General features: G+C 47.6%; 1 protein-coding gene across 1 annotated transcript in view; it reads left to right on the top strand.

Annotated features, from left to right (window-relative positions):
* The first annotated feature begins 1,312 nt into the window (after positions 1–1,312).
* The window catches only part of RHEB (Ras homolog, mTORC1 binding), a 63,898-nt gene continuing 46,087 nt past the window's right edge, over positions 1,313–19,123 (top strand). Inside the window, exon 1 of the mRNA XM_063921847.1 lies at positions 1,313–1,632. Coding sequence (XP_063777917.1) covers positions 1,581–1,632 — 52 coding nt within the window. The 5' untranslated portion in view covers positions 1,313–1,580. The remainder of the gene's footprint in view (positions 1,633–19,123) is intronic.

Genomic DNA, 19,123 nt, shown 5'->3' with positions numbered 1-19,123 from the left:
TTAGTAAATGACCGTATCAGGATTCAAAAGGTTGCAGTAAAATGCACCCGATACCATTCGAGTTCAAACACCCTTAAAAACGGCAAAAACACGAATATTAGTAGATATACCCCCAAAAGTGAGCTGCTTTCAGCTCAAAATCGTCCAGTGTGTATGGGCCTTAAAGGTGGGTACACACTGATAGATATATCTGCCGATCAATTGATCGGCAGATATATCTATCTATGGATGGATCGGGCAGTGTGCTGTGCATACACACTGCCCGATCCGTTGGGGACTGACGTCATGAACTGGGCGGGCGAGTACACCCGCCTGCCCATTTCAGCTGTCAATCACCGCTGGCCGCCGCAGCTTGTTTACAGGCAGCCGGCTGGTCGCCCATACACACACAGCGATGCGCAGCGGCTGTGCTGCGGGGCCGACGCGATACGTCTGTGAACGACTGAGTTCAGACCTATCGCCCGTACACACTGGCCGACGGACCCACTTTATCGGCCAATCAATAGAACAGCCAGTGTCTCGTATACACCTTAAGATGACAGAGCCATCCTCACATTATTAGTTCAGAACTTCAGATCCAAACTACACTTTGTCTAGTCAGTGAAGGGGAAAAGCTCAGATCCCTTTCCTGCCTCTAATACACAGATACAGAGATGATGATTATACTGGCTAAGGGTGTAAAAGTGTTGTGCCCCAACAAATCTAAACTATATTACTGTCCATATCAGCACCATCACTGTCACCGGCGCACAGCAATGCTCCGCAGCACTAGCGCCGGACCCGGCACGCAATTTCGTCTCCACCACCCGAGCCATTTTGCTGGTGACAAATCCGCTTGCTTTAGGGCATCGCGATCGATGACAACATGTCGGATGCTGGGCAAGTGCTGCGGACACGGTATAACAAAATCGCATCACTCTATGTTATTATTCCTTAGGTTCTGTACATCCGTGCACCGGGCGACTTTACCCCCGCAGCGTTTCCCTGCCTCTGCTTTCACACACAGTGCTGCCTGCAAACTCTGCAGAGACCGATGTCAGGAAGGCAAACGTGCATCCAATCAGAATGACGGATTTGACATGCGCCGCTCCCCCCTGCCTCAAGAAACAGCCAATCAGAATGCTCCCCGCCGCTATCAAAGAATAGGAATGACGCAGCACGTTTTCCAAGTCGTTGGTAGGGGCGGGGCCAATCATGAAAACAAATCCGCGCGGAGGAAGAGGGTGGGGTGATATATGCGAACTGATGTAGAGGGTGGTGCATAGGGCGGGGCTGACGTAGGGTATAAAAGCAAGCTGAGCGAGGGGGCGGGGCATAAGGGAGATATGATGCCGGTGGGCGGGGTATAAAGGCGAGCTGACGCCTGACGTTAGGTGACGCGCAGCAGCCGGAGAGGGGGATAGCGCGAGGACGCCTTGTGGGAGTCAGAAAGCAGCCGCAGAGACGTAGCAGCAGGCCGGGTGATACGCGGAGAAGTCCAGCCTTAGCTCACTGCACGCCCCGCTCCGTTCCTCCTTTCCCGTACGGTGGATGCGGCGCCTTCGGGGCTGAACTAAACTACCACAGTGGAGGCGCCAAAGATGCCGCAGACCAAGTCGCGGAAGATCGCCATCCTCGGGTACCGCTCCGTAGGTGAGTGTGGGCGAGCGGCTGCTTCTCTCTGCTGTACCTGCTTCACGTGTAAGAGCCGGTGCCCGGGGTGCTGCACCTCCCCCCGGTATGCCCATGTGTCTTCTCGGCCCGGTGACTGCGTAGTATGCGGCATGTGACCCAGGCCGGCTCCTGCCAGATGTGGTCCCTGAGAGAAGGCGGCACATCTGTATGCGGGACCATGTGTTATGTAAGCCCCCTGATACTGCCTCCTGCTTGGTTGTGGGGCTATGGGAAGGGGGTCATCTGCCCGCCCGCCAAGTGGTGAGGCTTTTTGTGATGAGGCTACTGCCTGCCTGGTGGAGTGGTGGTTAAGGCTTTTGGGGAAGGGGGTTATCGCGAGAGAGAGAGACTGTTTTGGGGATGGGTTTACTGCCTGCCTGGGGGAGTGGTGGGTAAGGTGTTGGGCAAGGGGTTACTGACTTCCTGGAGTGGTGGTTGAGGCTTTTGGGGAAGGGGTTATCGCCTGCCTGGTGGTGAGGCTATGGGGGAGGGGAGGGGGTGGTGGTCTGTTTTGGGGATGGGGTTACTGCCTACCCGGTGGTGAGGCTTTAGGGATGGGGCTACTGCCTGCCTGGGGGAGTGGTGGGTAAGGCGTTGGGCAAGGGGTTACTGCCTGCCTGGAGTGGTGGGTGAGGCTTTGGGGAGTGGGGCTGTCGCCTGCCTGTTGGTGAGGCTTTGGGGAGGGGGATAATGCTTGCCCACTGGGGTGATTGATGAGGATGGGGTGGGGGCAGCGTTTTTGATGCCGCCAACTCTATTAATGTTTGTGTTTGACTATCTGTATTTCTCTGACGTCCTAAGTGGATGCTGGGACTCCGTAAGGACCATGGGGAATAGCGGCTCCGCAGGAGACTGGGCACAACTAAAGAAAGCTTTAGGACTACCTGGTGTGCACTGGCTCCTCTCACTATGACCCTCCTCCAGACCTCAGTTAGAATCTTGTGCCCGGCTGAGCTGGATGCACACTAGGGGCTCTCCTGAGCTCCTAGAAAGAAAGTATATTTTAGGTTTTTATTTTACAGTGAGATCTGCTGGCAACAGACTCACTGCAGCGAGGGACTAAGGGGAGAAGAAGCGAACCTACCTAACTGGTGGTAGCTTGGGCTTCTTAGGCTACTGGACACCATTAGCTCCAGAGGGATCGACCACAGGACCCGACCTCGATGTTCGGTCCCGGAGCCGCGCCGCCGGCCCCCTTACAGAGCCAGAAGCAAGAAGTGTTCCGGAAAATCTGCGGCAGAAGACTTCTGTCTTCAACAAGGTAGCGCACAGCACTGCAGCTGTGCACCATTGCTCCTCATGCACACCTCACACTTCGGTCACTGATGGGTGCAGGGCGCTGGGGGGGGGCGCCCTGAGGGCAATATAATACACCTTGGCTGGCAAATCGTCACAATATATAGTCCCAGGGCTATATATGTGATAAATTACCCCTGCCAGAATCCATGAAAAAAGCGGGAGAAAGGTCAGCCGAAAAAGGGGCGGGGCTATCTCCCTCAGCACACTGGCGCCATTTTTTCTTCACAGTGCAGCTGGAAGACAGCTCCCCAGGCTCTCCCCTGTAGTTTTCAGGCTCAGTGGGTTATAAAGAGAGGGGGGGCACTAAATTTAGGCGCAGTATGTGTATACAAGCAGCTATTGGGGGAAAAATCACTCAGTTATAGTGTTAATCCCTGCATTATATAGCTCTCTGGTGTGTGCTGGCATACTCTCTCTCTGTCTCCCCAAAGGGCTTTGTGGGGTCCTGTCCTCAGTCAGAGCATTCCCTGTGTGTGCGGTGTGTCGGTACGGCTGTGTCGACATGTTGGATGAGGAAGGTTACGTGGAGGCGGAGCAGAGGCCGATAAATGGGATGTCTCCCCCTGTGAGGCCGACACCAGAGTGAATGGATAGGTGGAAGGTATTAACCGACAATGTCAACTCCTTACATAAAAGGCTGGATGACGTGACAGCTGTGGGACAGCTGGCTTCTCAGCCCGCGTCTCAAAGGCCATCAGGGGCTCAAAAAACGCCCGTTACCTCAGATGGCAGACACAGATGTCGACACGGAGTCTGACTCCAGTGTCGACGAGGTTGAGACATATACACAATCCACTAGGAACATCCGTTGCATGATCTCGGCAATGAAAAATGTGTTACACATTTCTGACATGAACCCAAGTACCACATAAAAGGGGTTTTATGTTTTGGGAGAAAAAGCAGCCAGTGTTTTGTTCCCCCATCAGATGAGTGAATGAAGTGTGTAAAGAGCGTGGGTTCCCCTGATAAGAAACTGGTAATTTCAAAAAAATTACTGCTGGTGTACCCTTTCCCGCCAGAGGATAGGTCACGTTGGGAGATATCCCCTAGGGTGGATAAGGCGCTCACACGTTTGTCAAAAAAGGTGGCACTGCCGTCTGGGGATACGGCCACTTTGAGGGAGCCTGCTGATACAAAGCAGGAGGCTATCCTGAAGTCTGTATATACACACTCGGGTACTATACTGAGACCTGCATTTGCCTCAGCATAAATAGTGCTGCTGCAGCGTGGTCTGATACCCTGTCAGATAATATTAATACCCTAGACAGGGATAATATTTTGCTAACATAGAGCATATTAAAGACGTCGTCTTATATATGAAGGATGCACAGAGGGATATTTGTTGGCTGGCATCCAGAATTAATGCAATGTCCATTCTGCCAGGAGGGTATTAGAGACCCGGCAGTGGACAGGTGATGCTGCCTTTAAAAGACACATGGAGATTCTGCCTTATAAGGGTGAGGAATTGTTTGGGGATGGTCTCTGGGACCTCGTATCCACAGCAATAGCTGGGAAGAAAATTTTTTACCTCAGGTTTCCTCACAGCCTAAGAAAGCACCGTATTTTCAGGTACATTCCTTTCGGCTTCAGAAAAGCAAGCGGGTCAAAGGCGCTTCCTTTCTGCACAGACAAGGGAAGAAGGAAAAAGCTGCACCAGACAGCCAGTTCCCAGGATCAAAAATCTTCCCCCGCTTCCTCTGAGTCCACCGCATGACGCTGGGGCTCCACAGGTGGAGACAGGTGCGGTGGGGGCGCGTCTCGGGAACTTCAGGGACCAGTGGGCTTGCCCACAGGTGGATCCCTAGGTTCTGCAAGTAGTATCACAGGGATACAGGCTGGAGTTCGAGGCGACTCCCCCTCAACGTTACCTCACATCAGCCTTGCCTGCTGCCCTCGGAGAAAGGGAGGTAGTACTGGCTGCAATTCACAAGCTGTACTTCCAGCAGGTGAAATCAAGGTACCCCTCCTTCAACAAGGCCGGGGTTACTATTCCAGAATGTTGTGGTACCGAAACCAGACGGTTCGGTGAGACCCATTCTAAAATTGAAAGCCTTGAACACTTATATACGGAGGTTCAAGTTCAAAATGGAATCGCTCAGGGCGATTATTGCAAGCCTGGAGAATTTCATGGTATCACTGGACATCAAGGATGCTTACCTGCATGTCCCTATTTACCCTCTTCACCAGGAGTACCTCAAAATTGTGGTACAGGATTGTCATTACCAATTCCAGACGTTGCCGTTGGTCTGTCCCTGGCACTGAGGGTATTTACCAAGGTAATGGCCGAAATAATTATCCCGTACTTGGACGATCTCCTTATAAAGGCGAGGTCCAGGGAGCAGTTATTCGTCGGAGTAGCACTATCTAGGGAAGTGCTACAACAGCACGGCTGGATTCTGAATATTCCAAAGTCGCAGCTGGTTCCTACGACGCGTATACTGTTCCTGGGTATGGTTCTGGACACAGAACAGGATAAAAAGGGTTTCTCCCGGAGGAGAAGTCCTAGGAGTTGTCGTCTCTAGACAGAGACCTCCTAATACAAATACAGGTGTCGGTGCATCAATGCACGCGAGCCCTGGGAAAGATGGTAGCTTCTTACGAAGAAATTCCATTCGCCAGGTCCCATGCAAGGATCTTCCAGTGGGATCTGTTGGACAAGTGGTCCGGGTCGCATCTTCAGATGCATCGGCGGATAACCCTATCTCCAAGGGCCAGGGTGTCGCTGTTGTGGTGGCTGCAGAGTGCTCATCTTCTAGGGGGCTGCAGATTCGGCATACAGGACTGGGTCCTGGTGACCACGGATGCCAGCCTTCGAGGCTGGGGGGCAGTCACACAGGGAAGAAACTTCCAAGGACTATGGAAAAGTCAGGAGACTTCCCTACACATAAATATTCTGGAACTAAGGGCCATTTACAATGCCCTAAGTCAGGCTAGACCCTGCTTCAACACCGGCCGGTGCTGATCCAGTCAGACAACATCACGGCGGTCGCTCATGTAAACCGTCGGGGCGGCACAAGAAGCAGGATGGCGATGGCAGAAGCCACAAGGATTCTCCGATGGGCGGAAAATCATGTGTTAGCACTGTCAGCAGTGTTCATTCCCGGAGTGGACAACTGGGAAGCAGACTTTCTCAGCAGACACGACCTCCACCCGGGAGAGTGGGGACTTCATCCAGAAGTCTTCCAAATGATTGTACACCGTTGGGAAAGGCCACAGGTGGACATGATGGCGTCCTGCCTCAACAAAAAGCTACAAAGATATTGCGCCAGGTCAAGGGACCCTCAGGTGATAGCTGTGGACGCTCTGGTAACACCGTGGGTGTACCAGTCTGTGTATGTGTTCCCTTCTCTGCCTCTCTTACCCAGGGTAATGAGAATAATGAGAGGAGTAAGAACTATACTCATTGTTCCGGATTGTCAAGAAGAGCTTGGTACCCAGAACTCCAAGAAATGATCTCAGAGGACCCATGGCCTCTGCCGCTCAGACAGGACCTGCTGCAGCAGGGGGCCTGTCTGTTCCAAGACGTACCGCGGCTGCGTTTGACGGCATGGCGGTTGTACGCCGGATCCTGAAGGAAAAGGGCATTCCGGAGGAAGTTATCCCTACGCTAATTAAAGCTAGGAAAGAAGTGAACGCAAACCATTATCACCGCATATGGCGGAAATATGTTGCGTGCTGTGAGGCCAGGAAGGCCCCAAAGGAGGAATTTCAGCTAGGTCGATTTCTGCACTTCCTACAGTCAGGGGTGACTATGGGCCTAAAATTGGGTTCCATTAAGGTCCAGATTTCGGCTCTATCGATTTTCTTCCAAAATAGAACTGACTTCACTGCCTGAAGTTCAGATTTTTGTTAAGAGAGTGCTGCATAGTCAGCCCCCGTTTGTGCCTCCAGTGGCACCGTGGGATCTCAACGTGGTGTTGGATTTCCTGAAGTCGCATTGGGTTGAGCCACTTGAATCCGTGGAGCTACAATACCTCACGTGGAAAGTGGTCATGCTGTTGGCCTTGGCGTCGGCCAGGCGTGTATCAGAATTGGCGGCTTTGTCATGCAAAAGCCCTTATCTGATTTTTTTTTTTTTTATATGGATAAGGTGGAATTGAGGACTCGTTCCCAATTCCTTCCTAAGGTGGTATCAGTTTTTCATGTGAACCAACCTATTGTGGTGCCTGCGGCTACTTGGGACTTGGAGGATTCCAAGTTACTGGACGTAGTCAGGGCCCTGAAAAGTATGTTTCCAGGACGGCTGGAGTCAGGAAAACTGACTCGCTATTTATCCTGTATGCTCCCAACAAGCTGGGTGCTCCTGCTTCTAAGCAGACTATTGCTCGCTGGATCTGTAGCACGATTCAACTTGCACATTCTGCGGCTGGACTGCCGCACCCTAAATCTGTAAAAGCCCATACCACGAGGAAAGTGGGCTCTTCTTGGGTGGCTGCCCGAGGGGTCTCGGCTTTACAAATTTGCCGAGCTGTTACTTGGTCGGGTTCAAACATTTTTGCAAGAGTCTACAAGTTTGATACCCTGGCTGAGGAGGACCTAGAGTTTGCTCATTCGGTGCTGCAGAGTCATCCGCACTCTCCTGCCCATTTGGGAGCTTTGGTATAATCCCCATGGTCCTTACGGAGTCCCAGCATCCACTTAGGACGTCGGAGAAAATAAGATTTTACTCACCGGTAAATCTATTTCTCGTAGTCCATAGTGGATGCTGGGCGCCCATCACAAGTGCGGATTGTCTGCAATACTTGTTTATAGTTATTGCTTAACTAAAGGGTTATTGTTGAGCCATCTGTTGAGAGGCTCAGTTATATTTCATACTGTTAACTGGGTATAGTATCACGAGTTATATGGTGTGATTGGTGTGGCTGGTATGAGTCTTACCCGGGATTCAAAATCCTTCCTTATTGTGTCAGCTCTTCCGGGCACAGTATCCTAACTGAGGTCTGGAGGAGGGTCATAGTGGGAGGAGCCAGTGCACACCAGGTAGTCCTAAAGCTTTCTTTAGTTGTGCCCAGTCTCCTGCGGAGCCGCTATTCCCCATGGTCCTTACGGAGTCCCAGCATCCACTACGGACTACGAGAAATAGATTTACCGGTGAGTAAAATCTTATTTTGGCTGTTATGTACTAAGCATGGTTTCTGCGATGCAGTGTATCCCGTCTTAGTGGGTACATACCTGTGTTAGTAATGCTAGTATATACCTAGAAGTGTGCAGAGGACAGCTTTCATGAGCTGTCCATTGTGATAGAACTACTTCTGGGTTTAGGACCCAAGAGTCTTTCTGTGCATGTGCAGAGTGATGTAGTGGCCAAGGGTGAGCTGGGAGGTATTATCAGTTTGAAATGTTCTCGGGGAAAACAAGTAGAGAAGCCCACAGGCTTCTATTGGGAACGCCACATAAAGATGGCTTTACCCACCCACATTAAGGAGCTTGATGCATCTTATGGTAAAGGTGGGCAAATTCTGATAAACGTCCGCTTTCTGGATTTTTTTGGTCGGGCTTTCATTTTAGTTCATGCCGCACTTTTATTTCCACTCTTCCAAGACTGCCAGTATAACTGCAGGCTACATGATGTATGTCCAAGATGAGTGAGAACTTGCCAAGAGGAAATACTATATACTGTAGAAGGGTGTAAGTGTTTTGCTGCTACTACTTTAGTGTGGAAGATTGAGTTGGTTATTCTGAGGTGGTTGGAGAGGATTTGGTGGTTAAAGTTTGTATAATAATTGTAGCATGTTGAAACTAAGAATTTTGATAATTTTTGGTTCTTATCTCTATTGGTGCAAAACCTATATAGTAACCTCATTTCATTCTCCTTACCATAGGCAGTCAAATGTATGATTATCTGTTTTGTGAAATGGAGGCATTGCTGTCTGTTGAGAAGCTTACACTTCGGCTATTGATTGATCTGTTGGTGGTAATCGGTATCAGAGATGTAGTCTCCCCTGCAGTGTTTTCCCTCTAGTGCCAATTGTCTTGCCCTGACGAATTTGCATGCCACTCGCAATTGTTTGCCTCATAGGGTAGAGAGCACGTTTATGTGACTCAGACTGGCGTTTAAACACAACAGTGACTTGCACCCTTTGCTGTCAATTGATATTCCTCTGTTAGTAATGTTCTGTGCACTGCTGTTTGCCTAGTAATGATTCTTAGTGTCTGAGATGAGGCTGACATTGATACCTGGGTTCCTGAGTCACAAGCATCCAGCTACCATATGGAGCTGTTATCTATAAATCCTCCTGTGAATAGGAGTTTGAGGGCCCTAACCAGGACCTTTAGAGCTATTAAATTTGAAGCCATTTGCTCCTACAGTAAACCCAGGTTTAACACGCTCTTCTTCCTTTTTTTTTTTTTTTTTTTTTTAAAGCCCTACTTACCGCAGTTGTCTGTACTTCATGTAGGTGCAAGTAGGAACCTGGGGTAAGTGTAGTCTGTGGGCTGCACACGTCTAGCTCCGGGCACTGCAACCAGCCCTCAGTAGGCTCCGCAGCTAAATTCTTGTGTAAGATAGTGTTCCCACTAAGATGCGGGCATGGTGCTGAAGTGCAGGCATAGCTTTGTCGGTGCAATTTGACGGCAGATAAGAATTTGCCGATCTAGTCTACGCTAAACACATACACACGGGTTATTTTTTTGGTGAGCCAGTTAACCTACTAATCTTTGGACTGAGAGGAAACAGTTTCCACTGGGTACTCCTAACGCACGCACTGGGAAAATCTGCAAACCCCACATAGTTAAGGCTTCTGCTTACCACCTTGGGAGGCTACAAGAAGAAATGTGTACCCATGTGGTACACCATGACAGCTCTGTGGGAAGACATTGGATAACCCCCTTGGAGTCCCATACTCTGTATCATTTGTAACTGGGATTATATGCAAACTAAAGAACATACTCAAGACTGGAATACCAGTGTCTATGGGGGGGCAGAGTATTTCATGAATGATGCTTGTGTGGTTATGAATTTAAATGTATTATGTTTGTAAGGATTTGATTTCATTCTCATGAAATCTAAAAGTATACAGAAGATAGAGCTGGTGCTGTCCTTTAGCTCAGGTTTTATTGAAGTCTTACCCCTTTCATTTTCTGTGTATTTTAAGTAACCTTGATATATTGTGAGGTTTTCATTTTACAATTAATATGTAAATACAGATGCATGGGGCCCCTCAATTGAGGCGATTCCCTCGTATTGCTAGTGACTGGGTTTGGACTTCGATCCAATCAAACATGTAAATCCTCGATTTGCTGATTCCAAATGGGTTCAGTATGATATACTGGCTAATGAACTCCCGACAGCGGTATCGTGCCAGCTACAATACCGGCATAGTCCCCTCACGGGTTTGCTGCACACTCCATGCTTTGGTCCCGGTGGTGAGCTTTATTCACCACTGGTTCTACTCTGTCTCAGGTGGTGGCAATTCCAAATATCAGAATCGGTGAGTCAACACATGTTGGTTTCTGCCAATGACCCAACCCAGATATTGGTAAAATTGGGAACTTCCCCAATTAGTCTGGTTGATCGAAATCTGGGAATTACTAGTTCGCTGTACGGCCTGTGCTACACTATAGTTCTGAAAGTACTTTATCTGGATGTTCACACATGCTGCAGCAATTTCTTTCATCCATCTGGGGGACGCTGTGCCGTTACTTGTGGGTTAGAGGTGTGTGGTTGTGGAGTTTGGCACAGAACTATCAAAACCTGACTCCTCTCCCATCTCCTTCCTGCCTAGCCAGCACTTCAGTTTTAGTTTTGTGCCTGTGGAGTACAGACACAGATCTTTTTCTCTGAGTATAATTCACAGTATTTTTTCAATATAAATTACACAGTATAATTCACAGTACTGTTCACTACTCTACTGAGTTTATAGTTTGTTTGTAGTGCATTTGTTTAAAAAAAAAAGTTTCATTATGACCGATAAGCCAGACAAATCTACAAAGGGGAAGACATCCTCGGTGGTTTATTTTTCCTGCTTACAATGTGTCAAGGCTAGCTAAGGGTAGCGCGGACGCGGGTACCCTCTGTGCTTCATACTCTGGTGCATCTGTGGTGGTCCAACAGGGAGGTTCCGTGGAACAGTCTATGCCGCCTTGGGCCAGGAACATGGTGGATGCCATTTCAGAATTACGTCAGTCTAGATCGGGGGCTGAATCCGGTCAGAATACGGTGGAACCGGTGTGGGCTCAAAATATGGGCAGATGTCTTGCTGATTTAACTCAATCTCTAAACAAGTTTGTAATCTCTGCCGGCAGTTCTTCTGCTACAAAACTGCCACAGCCGTTGCCCGCTATAACTTTCTGGGGAGGAGTTGGAGACATCCCCATTGGAGGATGGGGAAGTAGACCCAGAGTGGGACGAGGTTTTGGCCTGGGAAGATGAGTTTTCTACTAGCTCAGGTATTTGCTGATAGAAGCCATCCGTCAGACTCTTAATATTCAGGATACAGAGGTGGCAGAGACTTCCTCTGCCTTTTTCAAAAGACAGAAAAGACAAGTTACTGCCTTCCCTTCTTACTTTCATTTTGCGGATATTTTAAAGGAGTCCTGGCTTAAGTCAGATTCTCGTTTCGAAGCCCCTAAGAAATTGAAATTTCGATATCCTTTTACAGAGGAGGATACGAGATTTTGGGAAACAGCCCCAAAGGTAGATGCTCCCATTTCACATTTAGCAAGAGCTACGGTTATTCCTTCTGTACAGTCTGTGACGTTGAAAGATCCTACAGATAGGAAGATTGAAGCAATACTTAAATCTGTTTTCTTTATCAGGTATTTCTCTAAGCCCAATTCTAGCTGGCGCTTGGGTCCTCAAGGCCGCGGATGACTGACTAGCACAGGTCATATCTGGAATGCAGTCTGACGATCCATCGGAAGCCATTCAATTAGCAGAACAGATTTCGGAGGTTCTTATGTGGGTGAGGCCTTGTTTGATTCTGCTGCGCTACATTCCCGTATTTCTGCCTTGACCGTGACAGCAAGACTGCTTTGGCTTCGGGTTTGGAATGCCGATTCTGACTAAAAACAGACCTTGTCGGCGGTACCCTTTGAAGGTGAGTTCTCTTTGGGTTGGAATTAAAGAAGATTTCAAATACTACAGGAGGGCAAGAGCCCCTTTTCTTACAGTTGCTCCTCAGAAACCGAAGACTACAAGGTTTCGGTCCTTTCGTATACAGGGCAGAGGTAGTTTCCATTCCTTTCGTGTTTTCTCCAGGTACCCATGAAGAGGGGCATTCAGAGGTAGAGAATCACAGGCGACTCGTAGACCAGCCAGTAAACCTGCCGACAGACCTACTGCATGACTGTTCACGATCTCCGGAGGGATCAGTGATGGTTGAGACTCGGTTACTACAGTTCAAAGAAGTGTGGCTCCTGTCGAAACCAGATCGGTGGGTGAATGTCATATCCAGAGGATATATGTTAGATGTTGAGGAACCAGTCCCATATTGTGTTATCGATCCCTCCAGACGTCGAGCTCTTCATGCAACAGCCACTCTTTTACGAAATGAAGTAATACTTCTAGTTCCCGCTCAGCAGAGAAGTCAGGGATTTTACTTGTGGACAAACTGGACTGTTAGTTTCAACCCATTTTAAATCTCAAAGGTTTGAATCCATATCTCAACCCAAAAGTTCAAAATGGACTCCATCTGCTCTATTATCGACGCCATGGAACCAGGGGGATGTTTGGCTTCTTTAGACATAAGACGCCTATCTGCATGTTCCTATTTGGACTGGTCATCAGTCTCTTCTGAGATTCGCAGTCGGCCTTGGCATTTTCAGCTTCAGGCTCTTCCCTTTGGTCTATCCACGGCTCCTCGGGTATTCAAAAAGGTCATGGGCCATGTGGTGGCAGTTCTGCGGTGTCAGGGAGGAGTCAACATTACTCCGTATTTGAATGATCTGTTGATCAAGGCCCTCTCAGAGTTGATTCTTCACCAGAACTTGCGTCTCACGATAGAGACTCTACAGTCATTTGGATGAATAATAAATTGTCCAAAGTTGTCTTTGCTTCCTTCCCAGAAAATTATGTTTCTGGGACTCTTATTCGACACCAACAACCAGAAAGTGTTTCTCCCTCAGGACATACAGTCCAGAATTCAAACACTGTTGCATTTACAGGTGGTTTCGGTTCTCCGATGCATGCAGGTGTTAGGCAAGATGGTGGCAACCTTTGAGGCAGTTCCATATGCCAGGTTTCATGCTCGACCCATTCAGGCTCAGATTCTCAACTGGGGTGGTGTTTCAGACTAATCACTTTCAGGGGCTCTGGAACAGTCAAGAGTCGAAGTTACAGATTAACATCTTGGAGTTGAGGGCTATCTGGTATGCACTCCTTCGGATTCAAACCATGGTAAAGGGTCATTCAGTTCGGATTCAGTCCGACAACGCCACTGCAGTTGCTTACATAAACAAGCAGGGAGGCACTCGAAGCTGGTCCGCCATGAAAAGTCGCTCAGATTCTCACATGGGCGGAACATTGTGTTCGGGCCATATCCGTGATTCACATTCCAGGAGTCGATCTGGTAAGCGGATTTCTTAAGCCGTCACACAGTGCATCCGGGAGAGTGGGAGCGTCACCAGGTGGTGTTTCTGACTCTAGTAGCCTAGTGGGGTATGCCCGATGTAGATCTGATGGCATCTCGTCTCAACAAGAAACTTCCTCTCTACGGGTCGCGTACTCTGGACCCTCAAGCAATTCTAATCGATGCACTGACTGCTCCGTGGCACTTTCAATTGGGATATGTTTCCGCCATTTCCACTGATTCCATGTCTGCTTTAACTCATTCGGCGAGAAGGTTTTCCAATCATTCTGGTGCCCCCAGATTGGCCACGCCAGCAGTGGTACACTCTTCTACGCGACATGGTCGTCGGGGAACCATTCAGTCTCCCTCTGCGTCCAGATCTTCTGATTCAAGGAACCATATCACCACCCAGATTTAAGTTGGCTGGCTTTGACGGCTTGGTTCTTGAATCCAACATTTTAAGGGCAAAAGGGATTTTCTCGTCCTGTTGTACAAACGATGATTCAGGCTAGAAAGCCGGTGACTTCTGGAATTTACCTCAAAGTGTGGCGTATTTACATTGTTTGGGGTGAAAAGCGTGGTTTAACACCGGATTTGTTTAGAGTTACTCGTCTATTGTCTTTCCTTCAGGAGGGTCTCAATAAGGGTCAGACTTTCTTCACTGAAGGGTCAAGCTTCTGCCTTGTTCTTTTTCAAAGGAGACTAGCTATCATTCCAGAAGTTCAGACGTTCCTTCAGGGAGTCCTTCGGGTTCGGCCACCTTTTGTTCCTTCCTGGGATTTAAGCTTGGTCCTTACAGCTATTCAGAAATCTCCATTTGAGCCCATGGAATCTGTAGAATTGCGGTATCTAACATTCAGTTGTCTTCCTATTGGCAGTTGCCTCCGCCAGACGAGTATGAGTTGGCGGCCTTCTTCCAAACCACCCTTGCTGGTGTTTCATGATGACCGGGTGGTTCTGCGGACAAAACCTTTCTTCCGATGGTTTTGTCAGCGTTTCATCTATATCAGGACATTGTCCTTACAGCGTTTTGCTCCTTCTCCTTCCGGGGAGGATTCCCATTTGGCTCTCTTGGATGTTAGGGCCTTACGGATTTATTTATCTTGTACGGAATCTATTCGTCGTACGGATGCGTGGTTGGTTTTTAATGCGCCCAAACGAGGTTGGCCGGCTTCCAAGAACAAAGTGGCTCGTTGGGTTACTTCGGCCATCAGACAGGCATACATGTCTTCAGATGTTTCAGTTCCTGACTCAATTCGAGCTCATTTGGCTTGAGCTGTTGGAACTTCTTGGGCTGTTCGCAGTGGTGCATCTATTGAGCAGCTGAGCAGGGCAGCGACCTGGTCATCTGTGCATACGTTTACAAAGTTTACCATTTTCATACTTTCGGTTTGGAGACTGCCTCTGTTGGGCGTCAAATTTTACGGACGGCTATGCCGTCTCCATCTCCCTCCTCTCATTAGCTTGCTTTGGGAAATCCCACAAGTAACGGCGCAGCGTCCGCCAGATGGATAAAAGAGAAATAGGGATTTTTGTTTACTTACCGTAAAATCTTTCTTTGATTCCATCTGGGGGACGCTGCGATCCCTCCCATATGTTTTGTCTGGTTTAACCAGTTATTTTTTTCGGTCGTTCTCCTTTGGCTTGGCTAAACGTTAACTGAAGTGCTGGCTAGGCAGGAAGGAGATGGGAGGGGCTAGAGGGGGGAGGAGTCAGGTTTTGATAGTTCTGTGCCAAACTCCACAACCACACACCTCTAACCCACAAGTAATGGCGCAGCATCCCCCCAGATTGAATCAGAGATTTTACGGTAAGTAAACAAATCCCTATTTTTATGTGAATCAACTCTAGATGCAGAAGAGGGTGTGTCACTTTTAGACTGCACATCACCCTTTCTTCCCCTGTTTTGGGCTGAGATGGGGTAGTCCAATTTTGCTGCAACGCAGATCTCTCTGGATGTAGTCAGCCCATAGCCTCCTGTGGTATGAGCTGAGAAGTGTGAAAACGACATGGTTTGGGCTTTAAGTGATGATTAATTGCTATATAGCCCCAGTGATAGCGAGGTGGTATTCAATTGTGGTCCCCCTCCAATTATTGTGCTTATAGCAGTCTGGTGTAGCTGCTAAACCCGACTAAAGTCATGGGCGTGATCTTAAAGTCCCATTTGGCTGCCCAAACGGTTTCCTTTTTGTACATTTCAGCTCGCTACCCCTGGGGGTAGTGAGCTGAAATGCTGTTATCTTGCCCGTCGGCAGAAAAATTTGAATAGCTGCTGGCGAGACGGGGCGTCAACAATTGAATTCCACCCAAAGACTCACTGCTAAAGCTGGTACTAATGGGTACACACAGCATGCATTCCCAAGTGAGGAACAATTGAATTGCACCAGTGGGCCCCCATTAAGTTTGATCTCCTACAAAGCATCTGAATGCCCATCACTTTATAGTGCCTGGTGAAGGATATACAATGATAGTCCTGCATGTCTTAAACTAACTTCAAGAACTTGTTAATGCAGATTAAAAGGAAATGAGTCACCTGTGTAAATTTAAGGATAATTTTGTCAGAACTGGCTGTTTTTCCCAAGTGCCGCATTTACTAGGGAGTACTATAGAAATCAGTCATTGTAGAGGAACTCTACATTGTCATTTGGGGAGAAGTATGAAACCTTTGAGTGATGGTGTTAAATAGCTATGAGCAATTGTTCCACGCTCTATAAAGTGACATGATTGCTATGGCCAGATTCTCTACTTTATAATTCTCAAAGGCTTGATTTATTCCTCGAGATGAATGAGTAGATTTGTAGGTGCATTTTCTGCAGTGAGACAGTCTTTTGGGCAGATTCATTTATTTTGTGGGTGCCCAAATATATTGGGCACCCACTCACACACGCCCTGTATGTGTGCATTAGTACTGGGTTTAGCAACGCAAAGCGGCTAAACCAGTTTTACAGTACAGGTAAGGGCACTCAACTTATGGTCCCTGTCACTCCATAGTAAGTGATACTTGGCTGGCAAGTTGTCCAAAAGTGCACAACTTAAGTTTTTGGGCCATTGGGAAAAATTCCATCAGCAAAAATGTCTGTTTATGCTGACCGGGAACACTTCTCCTGACCTCTTAACAATATCTGAGGGCCTGATTCAGAGACTCGCAGCTGCTGTACAAATATTTGCAAAAGCAGCAGGAGGCATCTCGAGTACATAGACACCACCTGCATGCTTGTGTGATCTGCTGCTTTATCAGAGGGAGGCAGCATCAGATGACTTGTGTGGACATTGGCTGTCTGAGTAACCCTCAGGTTGTGCAGAATAGCAGGGCTGTTCACACTGCTGGTGCCAGAAAATGCAACTGAAAACTTTCCTCTCCACTCCCAAAACAAGGAGTTGTACCACCATTTTCAGTAATGCTGCCCAGCTCTGCCCTCCCCTGCCGTTGAATTCCCTCAGCCTCTCAATAAGGCTGCTGCTTGGCACTGCCTGGGAGGGCACAGGACCTGTTCTGCACATGCTCAGAATGTGTACTGTGCAGGCGCCCCACCATCAGATGTACATAAGCCTTCAGGTTAACATATGTTTCCGAATCCTGCCCTTGGTTTCCTAAAGTCTTCACCTCATGTCCACGTTATTCTTATCCCAGATACTTTTCCACCTTTTAGTCCTGCACTTAAGAAGCTTTGCCCAAACTGCCACTGTAGAGCCCTTTTCTTGGAGAGGCAAATAGAGCAATGGAGGCCTCTATCTGAGGTAAAGGAAAATGAATAGTCATTACCATGGCAGACTCCAGGGGAGAGGTCAAAGTTTACTGCAGCTAGTGACATTTGTATAGTATACATGTTATGGCTGTGGTCCTAATGTTGACCTAAAATACATTGACATGTAGTCGTCGTCTAAACCAAATGTCAACATGAAGCTTTTTACCATGTCGATATAGTGACTGTTTACCTATAATATACTTGTACTCTACCACAAATCTTTCAGTAGTGTCTGCTTGCTCAATCATTTAGAATGATCTTGTGATGACTGCAGGTAGAAGCTGAAGCCATAATTTTGTTGTGTTGCCGCCTGTGGTTGAAGTACTACTGTAAAGCTGGCCATACGCCTAATGATTTAGCTGTCCAATATGGCTGGTTGAAACGAACCTGGTAATGGATGAGAGAAAATGGCAATTGACCATTTGCTTGTAAATGCAGTAAAACTGACACAGGTTCAGACAAATTGGGTAAATCAAATGTATTTAACCAATTTGACAGACCATTTTTGTCTGTTCCAGTGTTCGGGAGCAAATGGTAATTGTCATTTGATCTCATCAATTACCAGATTTTCATACCAACCAGCCAGATTGGACAGCTAATCTTTAGGTGTATGGCGACTGCCTCCATGTATAGACTCTCCTCTAGTCTCCAAACTTTCAAGCGTCCCTGCAAGCTTAACTATTTCTGGAAACACTTGCATAATCATTAGGTTTCCTATCCAATTACATTCCCACTGTACAATCCACACAGCCTCACATTATTCACCCCCCCCCCCCCCCCTCTTTTTCCCTTCCTCCTGATCCTGGTTCATCATTGCTTTGTGGCTGTATTGTACAGCCCATCAAGAACCTATGCAATCTGTCTGGACCACTATGCAATAGGTAGCACCTATCCTTGTGTAACCATGCCTACCTCCCTATAGATTGGTAGCAGGGCCATCCTGTTTCAGATTGTTTGCTATTACCCAGTTTTGTTTTATCATTGTTTGCAATTGTAAAGTGCAATGGAATTCGCTGCTCTATATCAAACTGTTAATAAATATGGTGTTTTTGTTTTTCTTGCCATGGTGCATTGACCTGTTTCATATGGCCACGAGTTCAGGATTCTTACTACCTGTAGCTGCTTACCCTTTCACCTGATTAGAATCTCCAGTATTGACAAATGTAACCTGATCACCAAATCAGTTACCCGCTGCCCTGTACCAACTGAATAATTGCATTGCTGAGAGCTGATTTCAGTGGATGGATCTGTGATGTTGGTCATAGTGAGATGATCAACTTGTGCATGGACAATTTAGGCTTAATCCTGCTGCAGAGAGTTAAAGCAGGAAAATAGCCTGGGGTTTGTTTCTTTGATTTACATGGGACTGATAAAGAGCAATTTGCATTCTGAGTTTCCATTGGGCCCCTATTGTGGATTTTTAGTGCTTTGATTACTTCTAGGGGTGTTGCAAACAATAGCTCACTACAGTAATGTGATGGTGGAGGGAACAATTCCTGAAACTTCAGGAAGCATTATTTCAGCGTGAAGTTGACAAACGTAAAAGGCAGCAGATGACATTTCAGGTCACACTAATTCTAGTCTGGAAACATCAGACACTGACTGCGCTGTTCTACCTTTGTACATCTACAATGCTAACATTTCCCACATCAACAGATCCACCCTGGACATTTTACACACGTTAGACTAAACAGTATCTTTGCCCTTCAGCCAATACATAAGATTATAATTGGAAATCTGACTTTGATTCTTATAATTTTGAGCTAGTACTGTCATTAATGTTGCATCTTGCAGTCACGCCACGATCTTGGTCTACAAGCAGTTGTACCTAAGCTGATAAAGGAATCATAAGTGACCGGTAACTGGTAGTATAACATTTCAGATGGGTGCCACTGAAAGTCCTTTTCTGTCTGTAGC

The sequence above is a fragment of the Pseudophryne corroboree genome, chromosome 5 (genome assembly GCF_028390025.1).
Source record: "Pseudophryne corroboree isolate aPseCor3 chromosome 5, aPseCor3.hap2, whole genome shotgun sequence".
NCBI lineage: Eukaryota > Metazoa > Chordata > Amphibia > Anura > Myobatrachidae > Pseudophryne > Pseudophryne corroboree.
The sequence above is the reverse complement of the archived record's forward strand: the minus strand, read 5'-3'. Positions and strand labels throughout refer to the sequence as shown.